This window comes from Halichoerus grypus, chromosome 11, assembly GCF_964656455.1.
Source record: "Halichoerus grypus chromosome 11, mHalGry1.hap1.1, whole genome shotgun sequence".
Lineage (NCBI taxonomy): Eukaryota > Metazoa > Chordata > Mammalia > Carnivora > Phocidae > Halichoerus > Halichoerus grypus.
In genome coordinates, this window is record NC_135722.1 from 35,529,706 (window position 1) to 35,548,719 (window position 19,014).

The 19,014-nt window shown below is 35.2% G+C and overlaps 1 protein-coding gene across 5 annotated transcripts in view; it reads right to left on the reverse strand.

Annotated features, from left to right (window-relative positions):
* The window catches only part of ANO5 (anoctamin 5), a 124,583-nt gene that overhangs the window by 15,212 nt on the left and 90,357 nt on the right, over positions 1 to 19,014 (reverse strand). For 2 of the 5 annotated variants that reach the window (XM_078058296.1, XM_036089423.2), the window contains 5 exons: positions 14,054 to 14,184; positions 11,671 to 11,876; positions 9,353 to 9,531; positions 7,891 to 7,996; positions 1,374 to 5,192 (listed from right to left, as the gene is read on the reverse strand). In XM_078058296.1, the coding sequence (XP_077914422.1) occupies positions 4,971 to 5,192; positions 7,891 to 7,996; positions 9,353 to 9,531; positions 11,671 to 11,876; positions 14,054 to 14,184 (844 nt within the window). In that variant the 3' untranslated portion in view covers positions 1,374 to 4,970. Of the gene's footprint in view, positions 1 to 1,373; positions 5,193 to 7,890; positions 7,997 to 9,352; positions 9,532 to 11,670; positions 11,877 to 14,053; positions 14,185 to 19,014 lie in introns of those variants that run through there. The other 3 variants (XR_013442388.1, XM_078058299.1, XM_078058298.1) reach the window with 3 other exon arrangements.

Genomic DNA, 19,014 nt, shown 5'->3' on the forward strand with positions numbered 1-19,014 from the left:
GGCAAATTGGCTTTGTTTTTTAGTCACATCGTCCAGATGATCAATAGTTTCATTAATTTGGTGAAGTTTTGTTTATATGGTAGTTTTGGTTAATCTGGAGCTGTAATTCCCAGAAGTCTTTTCCTTAGATGGTGTTAGTGAGATTTGCAAAAGAGGCAGACAGAAGTGAAGCAGCTGCTATTTCCCTCTGGAGATCTTTGCAGACAGATAGATGAAGGACACACAGACAGGAATCTTGTCTCACTCTTCTCCACTTCATGTCCAGATCTTGCTGACCAGCAGGGAAGCTGGGCTGCAAACTCACAGAAGTAGCTTTAGGGAAGCAACGACCTTCCAAAGACTCCTTCATTCGCCCTCCTTCCCAGTCTCACTTCAGCTCTTGAATATCTGTAAGTGGTCCAATTTGTCCACCAACTGCAGTGTTCCAGGAGAGGTGAACAGTGCCTTTCTCTGATCCTCCAAATCTCCCTTCCACACCATTGCTTCCCACTTTCACAGTTTCAAAAGGCGTATTTTTCTATAACAAATTCTTTATTCTATAATATTCATAGTTTCGCTGTCCTGATTAAATTCTTTCAACCTAAAATTTGTCTTTCTTACAGAGAATGTGATGGAGTCACCTTGACTTCTGACCAGTGTGCACTTTTCTTTTCTTGAATATACTGGTAAAAGCAAATATATTTTATTTTATCCTCTCTCTTTTTTTAATTAAGTAGAAACTACAAGTCTAGGGCTCTTAAGGTATAAGATTTGGATTACTTCTGCACACTGCAGAATTAGAACAGTTCTATGAACTTGGAAATCCCGAGTCTACCTGCCTTGACATATCTCCTTGATGAGTTGGAATGACAAGTTTGAGAGCTATTATGAAAAAGTGCTTTAGGCTAGGAAATGTGGCATTCTGAGTAAAATGTAACTTGGGAGATTTTTTAAAGCTCTTCTCCCAAAGATTTTGTTCCTAGAGATCTGGGATAGGACCAAGGGATATGAATTTCTCACAAATATCCCAGATAATTCCAATGTATGTGGATGTGGGTTTCTTTTTCAGAAAGATGGAATTTTTATTCAGAATATATCTCAACATACTATTTTTCTCCTGGGGCTTTCTATTCACCTTTATCAACTTCCCAAAGCAGAAAAAAATAAAGAGGCAAAACAACAAAAAGTACCACTTTCTCCAAATTTTATGGACCATGCAGCCTCTTATTTTGAGGAATTTGCATCTCTAAATGTCACAAACACGTAATCTGGTGAATTAAACATGTTACATGTAATGCATTTAATGTTTCTAAACAAAAAGAGGCTTAAAAACCTTTTGAGAGCACTCAAATTCAGAAGAATTACATCAAAGTTTACTGTAAGAATAAATTGAATTCATGTCAAAGTATTACTTTATTCACTGCATGAGTTTGAATCTTGAGATTTACATACATGTTACTAAAGAGCAACTTCCCCTGCGTAACTCCATACACATCACCTCGGAGGAGGGAAAAAAACGGAAGAAAGAAAAGAAAAAGGAGCACTTATTTTCTTGGTTAACCATGGCACAAAATCACTTATAGGAAAGACATTCTTAGTCAAATGTTTTCGGGGGGGAATGGAAGAAGGTATCTCATATACATTGAACTGTGCTATTCTTTTTATATTCTCATGAATTTTTACAACACTGTAGTGCTGGAATAACTGACATACTTGAATTATCACACATAAAGCAGAAGAGTAAAAATTTGTCTAGAAAAAGAATAACGTAATAGTTACAGTGAATCATGGTAGCGGACGTCAAAGCCTAGCCAATGGTACTTCTGGAAATGCTCTTTTCCCTGTTAACATTCTTTGATAACATAATAACTATTGCTAATTAAAAACAACTATTATAGAGAGGTTCTTTCAAAACAGTAGATTCCCCTTTTGAATGAGCAGTACAAACTCCTCACCCTCGACTGGAGTCAATCAACAGAGATTCACAGCTGCACATAGCACCTGACGGTACAAAATCACTTGGGAATCCAAGTTTTACTTTTGACCTGGAACAGTTTTCAACTTGAAACTTCTTTGGCTTCCTCTCATCCTAAGATGGCTTAGGGGAGACGTTCCTCTTACCACCCACAGCTGCACCATGCTGTCTCCACAAATGTCTTTCCCATGGAAGCATGCATAGCTTTATAAGGACAGAACTCTTTATCTCATTCATTCTCTGTCCCTCCTCTTCTTTATCAACTTCTTTCCATCTTCTGCTTGATAACTTGCTTAATGGCTTAGTTAAGAGAAGAATGTTAAAGCCAAGAGGAGTCATGAGATGCAGCAAAAATAGGACAGCATTCCATCTAATTAAGATATTCCCTTCTTGATGGATTCCTCTAAAATAAATGTTTTGAAGAGGATTCTGCTTCTTGTGTGCAAAGAAAAACTAATGAAGGAAAGGATTAGAGATGACATTTGAAAGAATTATGTAATTTTTCTGTTTTGTTTTATTTTTGCACATAAAATTATTTCAAATAAAATCTCAAAATCCCAATGTTTCCTGGGATATTTCTGAAAAAAATAAGTATGGCTTTGATCGGATGATAAAAACATCAGCCATGATGATAAATATCAACTTACATTTGGTAGTCAGGTGCTCTTAATTCAGCTCTCCCATAATAACACGAGTTTAATTAGATAAGCCAAATCTACCCGAATTGATTTGGCTTTAGATTTTGGTTAGCAAGCTTTTATGAAAGGGAGGGATACTTGTATTTCATTTTAAAATCTGTGAAACAAGGAGAAATTTCTTGGTAGAAAATGGAAACATGAATACAAAGTATTTGTCAATAACATTTTAAAAGGAAATATCAACCAATCATAGGAACTATTTACTTGTTTTAAAACTATTTCCTCTCTTGCTATTTCTCCATACATTCTAGAAACCCGACGCTGGAGTTGGTTTGTTTTTAAGATTGCAGTGTACAGATAACTTTGAGTTAAATTTGTCTTTATTTATCTTAACACTCTAGCTCTATAAATACTGTTAAGCCATACAAACTAAAACTTATATCCAAGAAACCAATTTCCATACTCTTCCTTATTTTTATTAGCACCTAGGAAGAAAGCAGTATGTATGAACTGTGCAAAGGGACAACACTGTAGTAACACAGAGTTTGATATGACAAGCCAAAGACACTGCATCTGTGGCTTATTTCATAGTAACACTGACTGGTGTTCTCAAGCAAGAAATAGGTCTCCTCCTCCTATGAAATCATTCTTTAATATGAGATCATTTTAAATTACACAAAAATGTTTTTTATAAAATCTACGCAGTGGATGACAAGTCATTACTGCCAATATTGGGGTAACTGTCTCATGGTTTTGGAAAATTCATAATCCTCACTTCTACATGCTTAATATCGATCATTAATTAATACTACCTGCATATACTTAATATTGGCAATTCTACAAAAATGTATTAGTATCAAATAATGAAACTGCTTTAAAAAATATCTTGTGATAAAGTTTCTTCTTTGGTATGCAATTAAAAAAACACTATTCTTTTGGAACTGAAGTGTAATTTGAAGCTAGAGATGCAAGTACTATATCTGAACAGTATCTCTCACTTTATAGTGTTAAAAATATATACTTTTTTTTTAAGAGAAAGAAGAACTGGTGTACATGTGCCATGGGCCTAAGTATGAGAGAAATAATGCAATTAATTTTTTCCCACTTAGCTATCAAATCCATCACCCCTTTCTTACTTGGTTGATCTACTTTTGGTGTTAAACTCTGTGACTGATGTTAAATTGACAATTTCTCTAAAACAAGCTAATATTTGAGATGTCACATCATGTCAGATGAACAGCACAACCACTTCTTGTGTGTCAAAGGCATAGGGAGAAGGCACTGAGCTTGTATGAAATGATGCATCAATAGAAAACAGTGTAAACTCATTAAAGGATTCAAGATTGCTTTCAACAGAGAGATCAAATTTCATAAACAACTTGTACCTAACTTATACAAAGAGCTAATACTCAAACAGGCTTCATGATGCAAAATACGCATTATAGAAGAAAAATGATTTTTAAAAATAATTCAACGATTTTTTCAGATTAAGGTCAATAAATTAATCAATATTCATTGTCTTGCATTTGTTAACTGCTAAGAAGACACATTTACTTCTCTACAATCTCTTTCATTTACTCGAAGAACTGAAGCAACCTAACAACTTCTTAATGCTGTTTTCCAGATAAGACAATCCAGCCTTGAAACTACTGTTACCAAAATGTTGTCTTTAAAGAACAGAGTTGTTAGTCTTTTGTTGAAACCCAAATGTTCAGTCTCTTGAAAAATCAATTCTGCATTGACAACTGGAAGGGGAATCTGGGATTCTGATGGAAGGGGAATCTGGGATTCTGATGGAAGTTTAACTTAACTTACTCAGGATGATTTCAGGAACAAACCCATGCCATGATATCTACCCAACATTTTTAATATGTGAGTTTTCTTAAGTCATCTGATTTTGGTTTTTCATTCACATAGTCTGCGATGGCAGGATATACATGGCTCAGGGGGCCTCTTCACTTCCTTTCTTTTTGTCCCAACATTTTTCTTGATGGGAAGGAGTTATAAAACAACCCAATAGAAGACCATGAAAATGTGCAGATGCACTGGAATGTGATGCGGCAGCCCAAGTCCAGTGTTTAATTCTAAACTGCAACATTCCATGATTTTCCAATATTCTGATTCAACATGCCCTTCTAACAATCATTTCTAGAACTCCAGAAAACAATATCTGGGGAGAGCTCAGCCAATGAAGCAGACAAGTGGTATTCTTCCAATCTCACAAAGGTGGCCTCTGTAGAAGTGTACAAAAACTTTAAATTAAAAAAGAAGGAAGAGGAGGTGGGGTGAAATTGACACATGCCTTCTGGCCTCTAGCCCAAAACCCAGGGAAAATCGTGAAGCCAGACAGGCAACCAGTTGCTTGCTCAGTATGTTGATTAGACTGCTGATTTAGCCAGTTGTGCTTTGTTTTCCTGAATCAAGACTTGTTTGGCAAGTTCACTAGAATTAATTCTCAAGTTCTCTTTTAATTTGTTAAGCTCAAAGTCATGGAGAATCTTGATAGTCATTAACTTTTCTCGCTTGATTCTGTCCAGAACATCTTTTGGAACATCAGGGATCATCCAGGCCAACAAAAATTTAACTAAAAACACAACATGCTGGAGGAAACATAAGAGAAAATCAAGGACACTGTTAGAATTGTCAAATGTTCAGCAGGAAGTTCTTACAAATCATTCATTCAATAGACCGTGCTCAACAGAGAAGTCATGAGGAAAAGCAAAAAGATATGGTTCCTGTCCTGGAACTTTCCCAGAAAGACAAATATTAAACAAATAAATATATACTAAAATGTATAATTACAGAAATTCCAGTTGATCACGGTTATTGAATATTCTCTTTATCTGTGCTCACTCCTGAGAACCTAATAAAATATTTGTAAGGGAATTCTAAAAAATGGTGTAACTCACAAAGACAAAAAAAAAAAAAAAAAGAGGGAACAGCGACAACAGACTCGAGAGTAAAGAAAGCTGGCACGTAAACTTGCGATTGGTGACATGATGGTGGTAAATCCCAGCAAGTCAAAAGCCAACTTTGTTTAGATCTTCAATAAAGCTCAGGAAAGTTGGTCCTAAGGACTTTGAAAGCATACATGTGGGTGGAGTTGAAAACCAGAGGATTAGCCAACATTTGGTATAAGGAAAAGTTGGAATTTTCAGGACCTCTCTCCCATCGTCATCCAGGTACTACTTCTCTCCGACCTGGCAGCAAATGAGTAATTTACTCTGTGCAGAAATCAAAACAGGAAGCTGTGAACTCAGGAGCACTAGAGACAGTGGAGGTTGGAGGAGTAGCGCCATATTGAAAATAGGGCCACTAAGTGAAATTCAGTGAATCCTAAGATCCTTAGTCTTCTTTGTCTTGTTCAGCTCTCAGAACACAGGCAGCCATAAAAGAGCTCAACAGAAAGGAGTTCGGAGGACTTTTCTCTGGGAAAAGTAAGTAGTCTGTGAAATTAGAACTGCAGATACCAAATTTTGTAGGTTTCAAATAAAAAGGTCCCCTCACTACCTCATCACCCTACAGTGAAACCTACCAAGTGACATTCCTCCTCTATGCACACAAAGCGTATAATCAGCTTTCATTTATTCACTCTTAAGTAGGAGCAGATTGCCAAGAATCGGCAAATACGTAAGAAAGTCTCTAATGCAAAAGAAAAAGATTGAAACGGACAAACAGAAACTAAGAGGAAACAGAGATAATGAAGGAGCAAAAGAACAGCAGAATAAAAAGACAAAAACATGAGTTAATCTATTCATAGGAGAGAAAATAATTACAATTTCAAAATAGGAAGTATAACACCTGAGTAATAGAACTTCCAGAAAGACAGAATAGAGAAAAGAAGGAAATAATTAAAAAAATAATATGTAGAAGCAAATTTTCTCGACTTGAAGGGTAAGTACATTTTCAGATCCATAGCGCTCAGCGAGTGTCCAGAAAAATGAGTACTACCCAATAACAAGAAACTGTCTTGTGATGTTTCATAAAAGAAGGACTAGTGAGAGAATCCTTAAAGCTTACTGATTTATAAAAAGATCATAAACAAAGACTGGGGAATTGGAATGGTATTGCATTTTAGAACAACACTGAAGCTGACAGAAAATAGAGCAATGTCTTCAGAAATGTCAGGAATACCTAAATAAAGTTGGTTGAAAATTTTTCAGGGAAAATGACTTTCAATCTTGAATTCTATACCATTTAATCATCTCTGAGGAAAGAAAAGAAATGTTCAATATTCAAGGTCTCTACAAATGACCGCCCATAATTTTCCTCAGAAAATTATGAAAAATGTACTTCATCAAAATAAGCTAGTAAACCAAGAATGGGAGAAACACAGACCACAGAAAATACAGTTTTCAATACAAGAGAAGGTGAAGAAAAGTCCCAGGATGATAGTGAGTCAGAGCCTGGCATAATTAAAAGCATTAATAGAATAATAAATAAACAAAAATCAAAAAATCCCTGGTGCAATTGACCAGACTGAAAGGTGATCTAAACTTATGATGGAAAATATGGGAATGAAAGAGTGATAAAGTCATAAAGAACAGAGAGAGCGAGAAAGAAAAATATGGGGAGGGATATACATAAGACTGCTCTCTCTTTCATCATGTAGAATTTGTGTGTGCTTGCATTAGACTTGACTACTACTGAACTTCATGGCAGAGTGAAAAAAGTGCCTTACCTTTATTTCTGTCTCCTTTATTGGTCCTCATGTCTTCTGATATAGAACATCACTATGAAACTTACCCACATCCCCCGTGTGTATTTGTTCTCTTTTAATGCATGCCCTATATCCATAATAAGATTAGATATTCCACAAAGGGGTAACATAATATAGTGGACAGAGCAGATGCTTGGGAGTGACACATCTGGCATCGAAACCCAGCTCCAATATTAGCTGATTATCTTTAAACCCACTGCCAATTCTGCTGAGTCTCAGATTCATTTTTCAAGAGTGAATAATAAAGTCTAACTTACAAGGTTATTATCACAGTGTCTGGAACCAGTATGTATTAGCTATTCAGTAAAATCCGTGCGTTCTCTGTCCTTTTCCTGACCTCGAGGGAAGAGGCCCTATTTTTTCTTTCTTTATGTCACCTTGATATCTTCAACAATAGTAGGTGAATAATAGGCAACAACCCATTGTACTGAAAATATCCCTAAGTTGCTCTTCAGGACAACGAATACTTCCTTCAAAACAATTTACTGAGATAATACTAATTTTCTGCTGAGCAGATACCTTTAGAAATCTGAAGGGAGAGGACAGACTAACTGGAATGCAAATTACAAGAGGCTTACTTCCATAACGATGATGAAGGTCATCTTGGCAGCGAGGACGTGCCAGTACTGCATATTATGAAAATATTTCTGATCATGATCAGGAGGATATCTGTAATCTCTGTACCTGAAAAACAGGTAAATAAAAAAAATTAGCTATAGCTTCAAATAGAGACCTAGCATTATTTCTCTAAAGAGACACTTCTAATTGACTACAAAAGTAAAGTCATAGGAAGTTAACTGCTATTATGATACATTTCATTTTTGCACAGATAAAAATCATGGCTACATGTTACTTAAATATAGTTTGGTGTAGCAGGAGACACAAGTGAAACTTCTCTCCTGCCCTTCAAATTTCTCAAAAGAGTCAGCAAAATGATTCTGTCTCCATTCACTCTCTTCCTACTCCTTAACACACGTAGTTCTATCCACCACTCCACTGACACACATTGTCTCCTGTCATTAAACTGAAGAAACATGCTAACCCTCATCTTTTGTGATCTTTTGAGAATAGGACTTGACACTGTTGACTGTTTTTATTTTTTTAAAACTCTATTTTCTTTTGGCTTACCTGACACTGCATTGTTTTTATTTTTCTTACTATTCTTCTGGATTTTCTTAGTGCTCAACTTTGTAAGCTCACTGTTTTCTACAGAGTTGCTAGACATTGATATTATTCAAAGATTTAGTCCAACTAGGAAGTGATGAAATCAAGAAAATGGATACATGTCCATGCTCTTAAACACTATATTATGATTCCCCTATATGCAAATCTAAAATCTAACAATGGTTTGGTCTACCTGTGTGTCTACCAACATTTTGCTGTCTCTTGCTGTTTCCCAGATGAAGTAGTTTGCTTAAGGTTTAAGTTAAGTGGTCTGGATGTACTAGATATGTATTATATATATATATATAATCTTTATGTACTATATATAAAATCTTTATGTCATGTGTATTTATTATATACCATCTTTAAATCACAGAGTAAAAAGACCCTCACAGTACATGAGACCCTCAGTATGGAAACAGGTTCACAAATCTAATTTCATGCTCCCTGCATGGAAGAAACCCTTTACATGGGATAGATGGTAATTTTATCATATTATTTCTCCTTTTCTCAGTCTATCTCTTTTTAAGAACATATAGTTAAATTTAAGTAGGTTAAATGCAGATATAATATGATCATGCTGTATGATCTAATAGATATTATATCTTGGGACCAAGGGGCATTTGTTGGTGAGAAATCTCTCCAAGAAATTTAGAAAATAAGAAACAATTCAAAATTGATATTACTTTTATCCATAATATTCTTTTACTTTTGGACATTCTACTTTTCCAAATCAGATTCATACGATGAGTGATGTCTAAAATTGATGCACTTGCCCTAAGTAAATCCTTTGCATCTCAAGCCATGGAGGAAATGGAGAGCTTAAAAAATACATTTTAAAAAGCAAAACTGAAAGCTAAGAAATCAAGAGGAAACCTGCAAGTGATGAAGTCTCGTTTTCCCGAAGGTGCCGTGTGGTTTGGAAAATCAGCGATGAGGAATGTTGACAGGCTGTCGTTGACATATCCTCTCATGGGCTCAGTGGCATCCGTTGAGTAGGCATAGTAGTAAACTAAACGGGGAATGATGTCCGATGTAAATGCAACAATAAAAGCCTGAAAGAAAAAGCAAGAGGGAAATCTTGAGCTAACAATCTAGTTTTTAAAACGTCTGATTTACATACCTCTCCGTTCCATATGGATGCAAATGATTAAAATGTTATTACAAATTATGTTAATATAGAAGTCTTTGGCCTACAACATGAAATAGTCCTTTTCAAGTGTATGATCTAGTACTCCAAGATTTCCCAGCTAGAGAGCGGCCAAGTTGAAAACTGAACCTAAATGTATCTAGCTCCAAAAATCATGCTCTTTCCACCGTGCCTTGTTATTTTTTACATCTGTTTCAAAGTACATTTCTACTGTCCTTAACCAAATTCATTTGCCTGAACCAACTTCATTAGCTAGGACGGTGTGTGTATATGCGTCTGTGCGTGCATGTACATGCCCTCACACTGGTCGGGGATTGGTGGGGAGGCAATGGGAAGAGAGAAGACAATGTGATGGTTAATTTCCCACAGTTCAGTGCAATTAATTTCAATATTTGATTCTATAGGAATGGTATTTTCCCATCCTTCCCTAAGCTCTGGAATGGTATAAATACCATGTTTCTTTTAGGTTAGGTAAGTCCATTTAAAACCATCTGGCTCTGGCTTCTACATTTTTAGTGGTAGGTTGTTTTGTTTTGTTTTGTTTTGTTTTTGTAAAGATTTTATTTATTTATTTGAGAGAGAGAGAGATAGCGGGAGAGAGCATGAGCAGGGGGTAGAGGGAGAAGCAGGCTCCCCGCTGAGCAAGGAGCCCAATGCGCATGGGGCTGGATCCCAGGACCCTGGGATCATGACCTGCGCCGAAGGCAGCCACTTAACCGACTGAGCCACCCAGGCGCCCCTTAGTGGTAGCTTTTTAAAAAACTTTTAATATTACTTTGATAGCTACTGGTCCAATCAGGTTTTCTATCAGTTACTGAATAAACTTTGGCAGTTTTTATTTTCTAAAAAGGTGACAATTTCAAATAGATTTTAAAATTTATTGGAATAAAGGAACATATAACAGTCTCATAATTTTCTCACCTGTATCTTGTAAATCTTTTTTTCTTGCTGGAGATTTTCAGAGTTCTGTTTATTTTATACGTATTTTCAATGAACCAACTCTTGATTCACTTAGGAATTATACTGCTTTTTATTTGTTTTCCAATTTGACTATTTCTGATTATATCTGTATTAATTATTTCTTACTACTTTCTGTTGATTAGTTTTATATTTTTCCTTAAGTTTCTGAACTCATGCTCAGCTCATGCTTTCAAGTCTTCTTTTTTAATAATAAAAGCATTTATTGCTATGAATTTTTCTGTAACTGTGGTTTTAGCTAATTCCTATAGGTTTTCATTTTAATTAAGTACTCTTTATAATTTCAATTTTGCTTCCTCTTTATACAATAAAGCTTACTTAGAAGTGTGAATGTTAGGTGGTTAGATTTTATTAAAATTATCTTTATTATCAACTTCAATTTTTATACCATTATTGTATATAAATATATATTGTAAAAATTTCTGCTTTTGGGGAATTTAGTTTTATTATCTTTTTTTTAATAAGTGCTCCATAAACATAACATGTAAATGTTGTATATTCTCTATTTGTAGTATACAACATCACGTGTAATCAAGCTTTAACTGTGTTAGTCAAATCTTTTATATAGCATTACATATTTTCTGTCTACTTTGTCATGTGCTATGAAACTCTATCATGGTATTTCAAGGAGAGTAGTTTTACAATTTTCCTTGTATTTCTAAGAGTTTGCATGTCCTGAATTTCTCTATGTTGTTTAGTGCATAAAAGTGTAAGGATGGGGGGCACCTGGGTGGCTCAGTTGGTTAAGCATCTGATTCTTGATTTTGACTCAGGTCACGATCTCAGGGTTGTGAGATCGAGCCTGGTGTTGGGCTCTGTGCTGGGCATGGAATCTGCTTAAGATTCTCTTTCCCTCTCCCTCTGCTCCTCCCTCCGACCCCCATTCACCCACATGCTCTCTCTCTCTCTAAAAAAAAATAAAGTGTAGGGATGATTTATCATTATGGACTGTCACCATGATGAAGTCAACATAGAAAAAGACTGAGTTAAGCATCATTCATATCTTCCCATCCCCAAGAAAACAAAATAAAATACAAAGCCACCCAAGCAAAATTGGTCCACTTACATTAGTTGCAACAGAAAGGACAGCCATTCCATAAAGAATGTCTTGCCAAACACCTATGCTGTGAGCTTTAGCAGCAACGGGTCTCCTGTACTGAGTTGTAAGTTTCCAGGCATCCACTCGGATCTCTATAATATTATTCAAGAGAGCAAGAAGAGGAGCCAAAGGAAAAGAGGCCACAAATAATGTAACAAATCCAAACTGGATAACTGTAGGGAAAAAAGAAAAATTAGTGAACTCATTATTGTGAAGGAGAAAAGGAGGAAAACTTTGCCCAAATCCTGCAATGTCCTCATTTTGGAGGGATCTACACCAGCAAAACACTCCAGGCCTCTTTCCATTTGCCCACCTCTTCCCCACTGGAAGCATAGTGACTTAGTTACTGGCTAGAATAGAAAGGAGAAACTGGGCATGTACAGCACAGTTCTGTCCTTGCTGTTTCTTTTGACATCTGCTTGTCAGATGATGAAGATGTCAGAGATGAAGAAAGCATCTCTTCTTGTTAGATAAGAGATTCTCTTTATTCTTCTTAAAACATACCCTTTTATTAGGGGCTATGTTTAGGTCTATGCTGGTCTAGTCTTAACACTGGTAGTGACACATTAGTGGGGTAATCAAGTTTTTCTATCTTGCTAAATCTATGAGATCAGGGATAATGACTGATTCATTTGTATGCTTCCAAGAGCCAGCATGTGTTGGGTATATAAACATATCCAACTACAACAGTGTACAAACTATACTGTTTAAGGTTGGAAGATGCTAACAATTGAAAAGGCAGTGCAAAGGAAGATATTTGAGAATAAATCAGAAAATGAGTCATCTAAAGCATTACAACATATATAAATTATATGTGGGCCAAGGAAATACACAATTTTTTGGAATGAGGTGTTTGTTAAGGTCCTGATCTTCTATCCTATCTTGACATCTTCCTATATAAATTTTATTCTCTTTCCTCATTAAGACTTAACACCTATGTAAGTTAGCTTCTTTTCCCATTTTTGTTCTTTTGTTTCCAACAATGACTGAGGTACAAGAATGCATTCAACTGGCAGTCTGGGCTTCCCACGTGAGTGGAAACCATATAATAGATATGGGAATGCCTTTCCACTGAAGGGAGAAAGAAAGACTCTTCTACTAGTCCTCTATTTTTAAATGAATCTCAAGTGTTTCTGGATTTCAACTTTTCTCACAAGAGTTTCTCAAAAGAATTAGCCTTGCCATTTACTAACCCAACTGAACACCTCTACTGAACTAAAAGAAAATTCAGAGGAAGCATTATGTAGAAACAACTCAAATTTTCTGGGTTCAAATCCCACATTTTACTTAAAAATCTTTGTGGCACATGGCATAAATTGACCCATCCAAATTTCAGTATCCTCTAAAAACAAAATGCAGTGAATAATGAGTACTCTGTGGAATGTTTCAAGATTAGCGATAATGTACATAAAACATCCAGAATAAACTAACTCAGCTGTGCCTCAATAAATGGTAGTTAATTTTCTTATGAAACCTTGATTTCATTTTTTAATTTCAGCGATAATCCCTAATGCATTTATGCACAAATGCATTTGATAGTTACACAATTAATTAAAAATTACAGCCTTATCACCCTATAAAGCAAGGACTGCCCAATTTTACAACCAGCTATATGAAACAGACTTCTCTCGATTTGTCCTAAATTCATCTATTTCAATCCAGGTATCATGTACATGTATCACAGTGGAGAATCAGTAGCAATTTCAGGTCACTTTTTCATTCCGCCATACTTTTATGGGCCTTGAGAGTAAGTAAAGCAAAATGTCCTCTTTAATTCTACCAGAGAAGCAGAGAAGTAACTTGAGAGGAAACATTTAAGTAGACTTTATAAGCAGTCTCCATCATCAACCCTCCTAATATTTCACCTCAAAATCTCTTCTCTGTTCAATCCTTAGCATTTTTTATGCATTTCTTGTGTTCAACGTGAACTTCCCCTACACAACTGTTTTTAGCCCGCTTCTTTTCAGCCTGAAATAAAGGACTTACACTAAATGTATGTCAGACTCTGGACATGTCTTTCAACTTATTCTCTCTGGGCTGTCAGTGAGGCAAACAGGATAGCTATGCAAGCTAATTTGAGACAGGAGTTAAAAAGTGATCCTTACTTTATTTGGTTCAACAATCTTAACATTCAATTGATAGGAAATACATCTCTAACATTGCCGTTTTGAAACTAAACTTCATTCTTCATTCTACCTAGTAAGGAATATATCCATCCACCTGTCTTTTCATCCACCACTCAATGGTTTATTGGACACCTACTAGGTGCAAGGCAGGAAGAAATATTAAGAGCTAAAAAAACTCACTTTACTCAGCCTGACCCTGTTTCAAGAAAGTGGTTAAAAATTACCTGTTTCTAAATACTCATAGAATAGCCCAAGAGATCCAAAAGTTTCAAGGTCATGATCCTGCTCCCATCGACTGTACAGCTTTTCAGAGTTGGTCCGAGCTTTTCGACGTCTCCACCAATTCAGAACCATACTGTTGGAAGTGATAAAAGTAAATACATGATTAGAATTTAAAAGAAAGGGGTCAGAAAACCAGGGTGTTAAATCTAGAAATTGGTGGTAAGAGAGGTTAAGTAACTTAAGATCACAGAGCAAAGAGAGTATAACTACAGCTAAAGTCGAAATAAGAATCTAGTGTTCTTTTTACAACACATGCTGAGGTCAAAGTTTTTTATTGACATATTAAGAAAATAAGACAACCCCGACTCTCCCCATAGGAATATATTTACTCAGAGACAGTTCTGTTAAAAAGCATGTGGAAGAGAAGGTCACCAGAGGACCATTTTTTTTTTTCTATTTAATTTACTAACCTTTATGTTGTCATGAGGATGCTCAAGGAAATGAGAAACTGGTTACAAGGGAAAATATATGACAAAGGAAACACAGAGACCTATCAAACACATGAAAATAAATGCAATAATCCTAAACAAAATATTGCCTAACTAAATTCCATACTATTTGAAAAATATTGTATCATGGTAATGTTGGATTACTTTAAGGAACAGAAGGGCTTTTTTTTTTTTTATTAGAAAAGCAATCGATGTAATAAATGACACTAACAGATTTAAGGAGAAAAACATAAAATTATGTTGACTAATGCAGAAAAATGTATTTGATACATTTCAAGCACCTATTAAAACCTATTTATGACAGAAAAGCAGGAAAAGAAGGAAATTACCTCAATCTGATCAAAACATCTACAAAAATCCTGGGGCAAACATCATTCTGAACAGGGAAAAGTTAGAAGTATTCTTTTTAGGATCAATAATAAAATAAGACTGTGCATGATCTTAGTCAAGAATCTATTAGACACAGCAAAGAAAACAAGCAACAAACTATAAAAGACAACGTACTAAATAGAAGATATTTGCAAATGACATATCCAATAAAGGATTAGTATCCAAATATATAATGAACTGATACACCTCAACACCCAAAAAACAAATATTCCACTTTAAAAATATCAATATGAACAGCCATTTCTCCAAAGAAGACATACAGATGGCCAACAGACACATGAAAAAATGCTCAACATCACTCATCATCAGGGAAATGCAAATCAAAATCACAATGAGTAATCTCCTCACACCCATCAGAATGGCTAAAATCAAAAAAGACAAGAAATAGTAAGTGTTGGCAAGGATGTGGAGAAAAAGGAACCCTCTTGCACTGTTGGTGGGAATGCAAATTGGTTCAGCCACTGTGGAAGACAGTATGGAGGTTCCTCAAAAAGTAAAAATGGAACTACCCTATGATCCAGTAATTGTACTAATGGGTATTTTCCCAAAGAATACAAAGACACCAATTCAAAGGGATAAATGCACCCCTATGTTTATTGGAGCATTACTTACAGTAGCCAAATTATGCAAGCAACCGAAGTGTCCACTGATAGATAAATGAATGGATGAAGAAGATGTGGTAGGGGCATCTGTGTGGTTCAGTTGGTTGAGTGTCCGACTCTTGATTTTGGCTCAGGTCATGATCTCAGGGTTGTGGGATTGAGCCCCTCATCAGCTCCATGCTCAGCGGGGAGTCTGCTTGAGATTCTCTCCCTCTCTCTCTCTCTGCTCCCCCCCCCGGCTTGTTTTCTCTCTTTCCCTCTAAAATAAATAAATAAATCTTTTAAAAAATGATGTGATATGTGTGCATACACACACACCATGGAATAGTATTCAGCCATAAAAAAGAATGGAATCTTGACATTTACAACAATGTGGATAGATCTAGAGAGCATAATGCTAGGCAAAACAAGTCAGAGAAAGACAAGTACCATAGGATATTACTCATATGGGGAATTTAGGAAACAAAACAAAGGAAAAAAAAAAAAAAGAGAGGGACAAATAAAAAAACCAGACTCTTAACTGTGGAGAACAAACAAATGGTTACCAGAGAGGAGATGAGTGAAGGAAAGGGTGAAATAGGTGAAGGGGATTAAGAGTACACTTATCTTCATGAGCACTGGGTAATATATGGAATTATGGAATGACTATATTGTACACCTGAAATGAATATAACACTGTATGTTAACTACATAAATTAAAATTAAAAAAAAGAAGTCATCTTACGTCAATAAAGTAGCACTATGCCGAGCAAGCGTTATGAATTCATGGTCAATTTAATAAATAATTTTCTGCAAAAAAAAAAAAAGAGAAGAGAGAATCTACAGGAGATTTTAGCACAGCAAGATGAAAAAGAAAAAGGCAAAAGAATTGGAAATGAAGAGAAGAAATCTCTGACTCAGATTAATAACAGTCATGTGAATGAACTGCCTGCTTAGAAAACCCAAATGAAGTTAGATAAGAATTATTAGAAAAAATAATGGAGTTTATCTACATATTTTATTCCTACGTACCCACAAAACACAAGTAGAAAACATAATTTTTAAAAAGATATCATTTACAATAGCAACTAAAATTGAAAGTACCTTTAGATGGATTTGACAAAAGATCTATAAGACCTATATGCAGAAGTTTAAATCTTTATTTAAAGTCATGAAAGTCCAAAATAAACATTCATGAAATAAAAAGACTTGGTATTATGAAAATGCCAGTTATTTTACTGAAACAACTGAAATGTAATTTCAATCAAAAAACCAAAATACTTTTCCATGTGGGGTCTGACAAGATGTTTTTAAAATCTGTACAGAAAGACAAAAGACAAAAGATAGCCAATATATTTCTATAGATGAAGAATAAGTTGGTAAGACTTGACCCACCAGAGATCAAGACTTATTATAAAGCTGTATTAATTAAGAGAGTGTAGTATTGGTGCAAGGATAGACAAATCCTGGAACAGAATGGAAACCTAGTATAGCCTTGCACTTGCTATATGGCATAAGGTAGTATTGTAGATCATGAAGACTGGAGAAGAGGAACTTCTCGATAAATGGTAAACACAACAATTACGTATCTGTGTGTATGTGGGAAAGAAATTAAATTTGAACTTCCTATCAAACACAAAAATCTTTTCCATGTATATTCAAACTTTAAAAGATAAAGACAATAATGTAAAAATGTTAAAAATTTAGAAGTATATGAGAACATCTTTTTGATCTTGGGGTAGGGAAGGATTTATTAAATAAGACTTGAAAAATGCTAACCCATAAAAGAAAAGATTGGTAAATTCTACTGTATTAAAAGAATATTCTTTTATCCATCTATACCAGAGGTTCCCTAGAGAGTGATTTAGCCCACAAGGGTACATTAGCAACGTCAGAAACATTTTTGGTTGTCCCAGCTGGGGAGAGGGTGGCCTACTGGCATCTAGTCTGGATAGAGTCCAAGGATGCGGCTAAACCTCTTACAATGCAGAGGACAGCCCCCTACAACAAAGAATTGTCTGGCCCAAATTGTCAATAGTGCTGGGGTTGAGAAAAATAAAGAGACAAAATTTATGTTTGGATAAAAGATACACAACACATATGACCAAATCCCAAACAAAAACAGTCACCAGAAGTTATAAAGTATTCCTACAAATCAATTAGAAAAGGATATATTGGTAGAAAAATGGTTAAACAACACCAAAAAGCATTTCATTGAAGAGGAAACACAGTGGCTAAAACTGCTCATTCGTGTTATTAATCAGGGACATGCAAAATAAGACCAAAGTGAGATATCATTTGTGCTTTCCAAATTTGTAAAATTTGAAGTACTATAGCAAATGTACATTAAAATGACACTTACATGCTGCTTTATATCCAAACTGAAAGACAAAGAGGAAGGGCACAGAACACCTGAGATTTTTCAGACAATATCAAAAAGATGGGCATACACGGAACCGGAATCACAAAGAAAAGGGGATCACCCAGTTTAAGCAAGAAAAATCTCCCAGGAACCCCAGGAGCACTTCTTACTAACTCCTCAGTCCCCACATAGTAACCATTATCTTGAATTTTATAATAAGTACTTCCTTGCTTTCCTAAATATGGTTTGATCATCCATGATCCATTTTCAGTTAATTTTTAAATGAGGTGTAAGGTTTACAACAAGTTTTGCTATTTTGCAAATGGAGGTCCGATTGGTCCAGCATGAGTTGTTGAAAAGACTGTTCTTTCCTCAATGAGCTGCTTTTGCACCTTTGTCAAAAATAAAATGGCCATATTTATGTAGATTTATTTCTGCAATCCCTACTCTGTTCTATTAATCCAAATATGTATCCTTTCACCAATCCCAACATCTTGATTAATACAGTTTTATAGTAAGCCTTAAAATCTAGTACAATTTTTTCAACTTTATTTTTTATCAGAATTGTTTTGCTTATTTTAGCTCTTCATCTTCTATATAAATTCGAGAATCTGCTTGTCTATATGCACAGAAAGAAATTCTTCTGATATTATGACTTGAATAACAAATCTATATATCAACTTGGGGGCTAACTGGCATCTTTACTAATTTGAGTCTTCCAATACATGAACACAATATTTCTCTCCATTCATATAGATTAAAAAAATTTTTTCCCATCCGGATCTGTAGTTTTCAGCATACAAATCCCATTTTTTAGATTGATATCAAAGTATTTCATTTTTTTGGTGCTAACTACCTCTGTACTGATCAATGTTTCTTGCATCCCAAACTTTCATTTTGTATTCTTTTCTTGTTCAACTACACCTTTCAGTGACGGTCTATGAACATAAACTCTTGTTTTTTATGTCTAAAAGTTGTCTTTGTTGCACCCGCACTTTATACGTTAGTTAAACTGGTTTTAGAAATCTAAGGTGCACATTAATTTTACTCAGAATCTTGAAAATACTGTGTCTTCTGTATCTAATGCAAGGAGTAAGAAATCTGTGGACAGTGTAGATGAT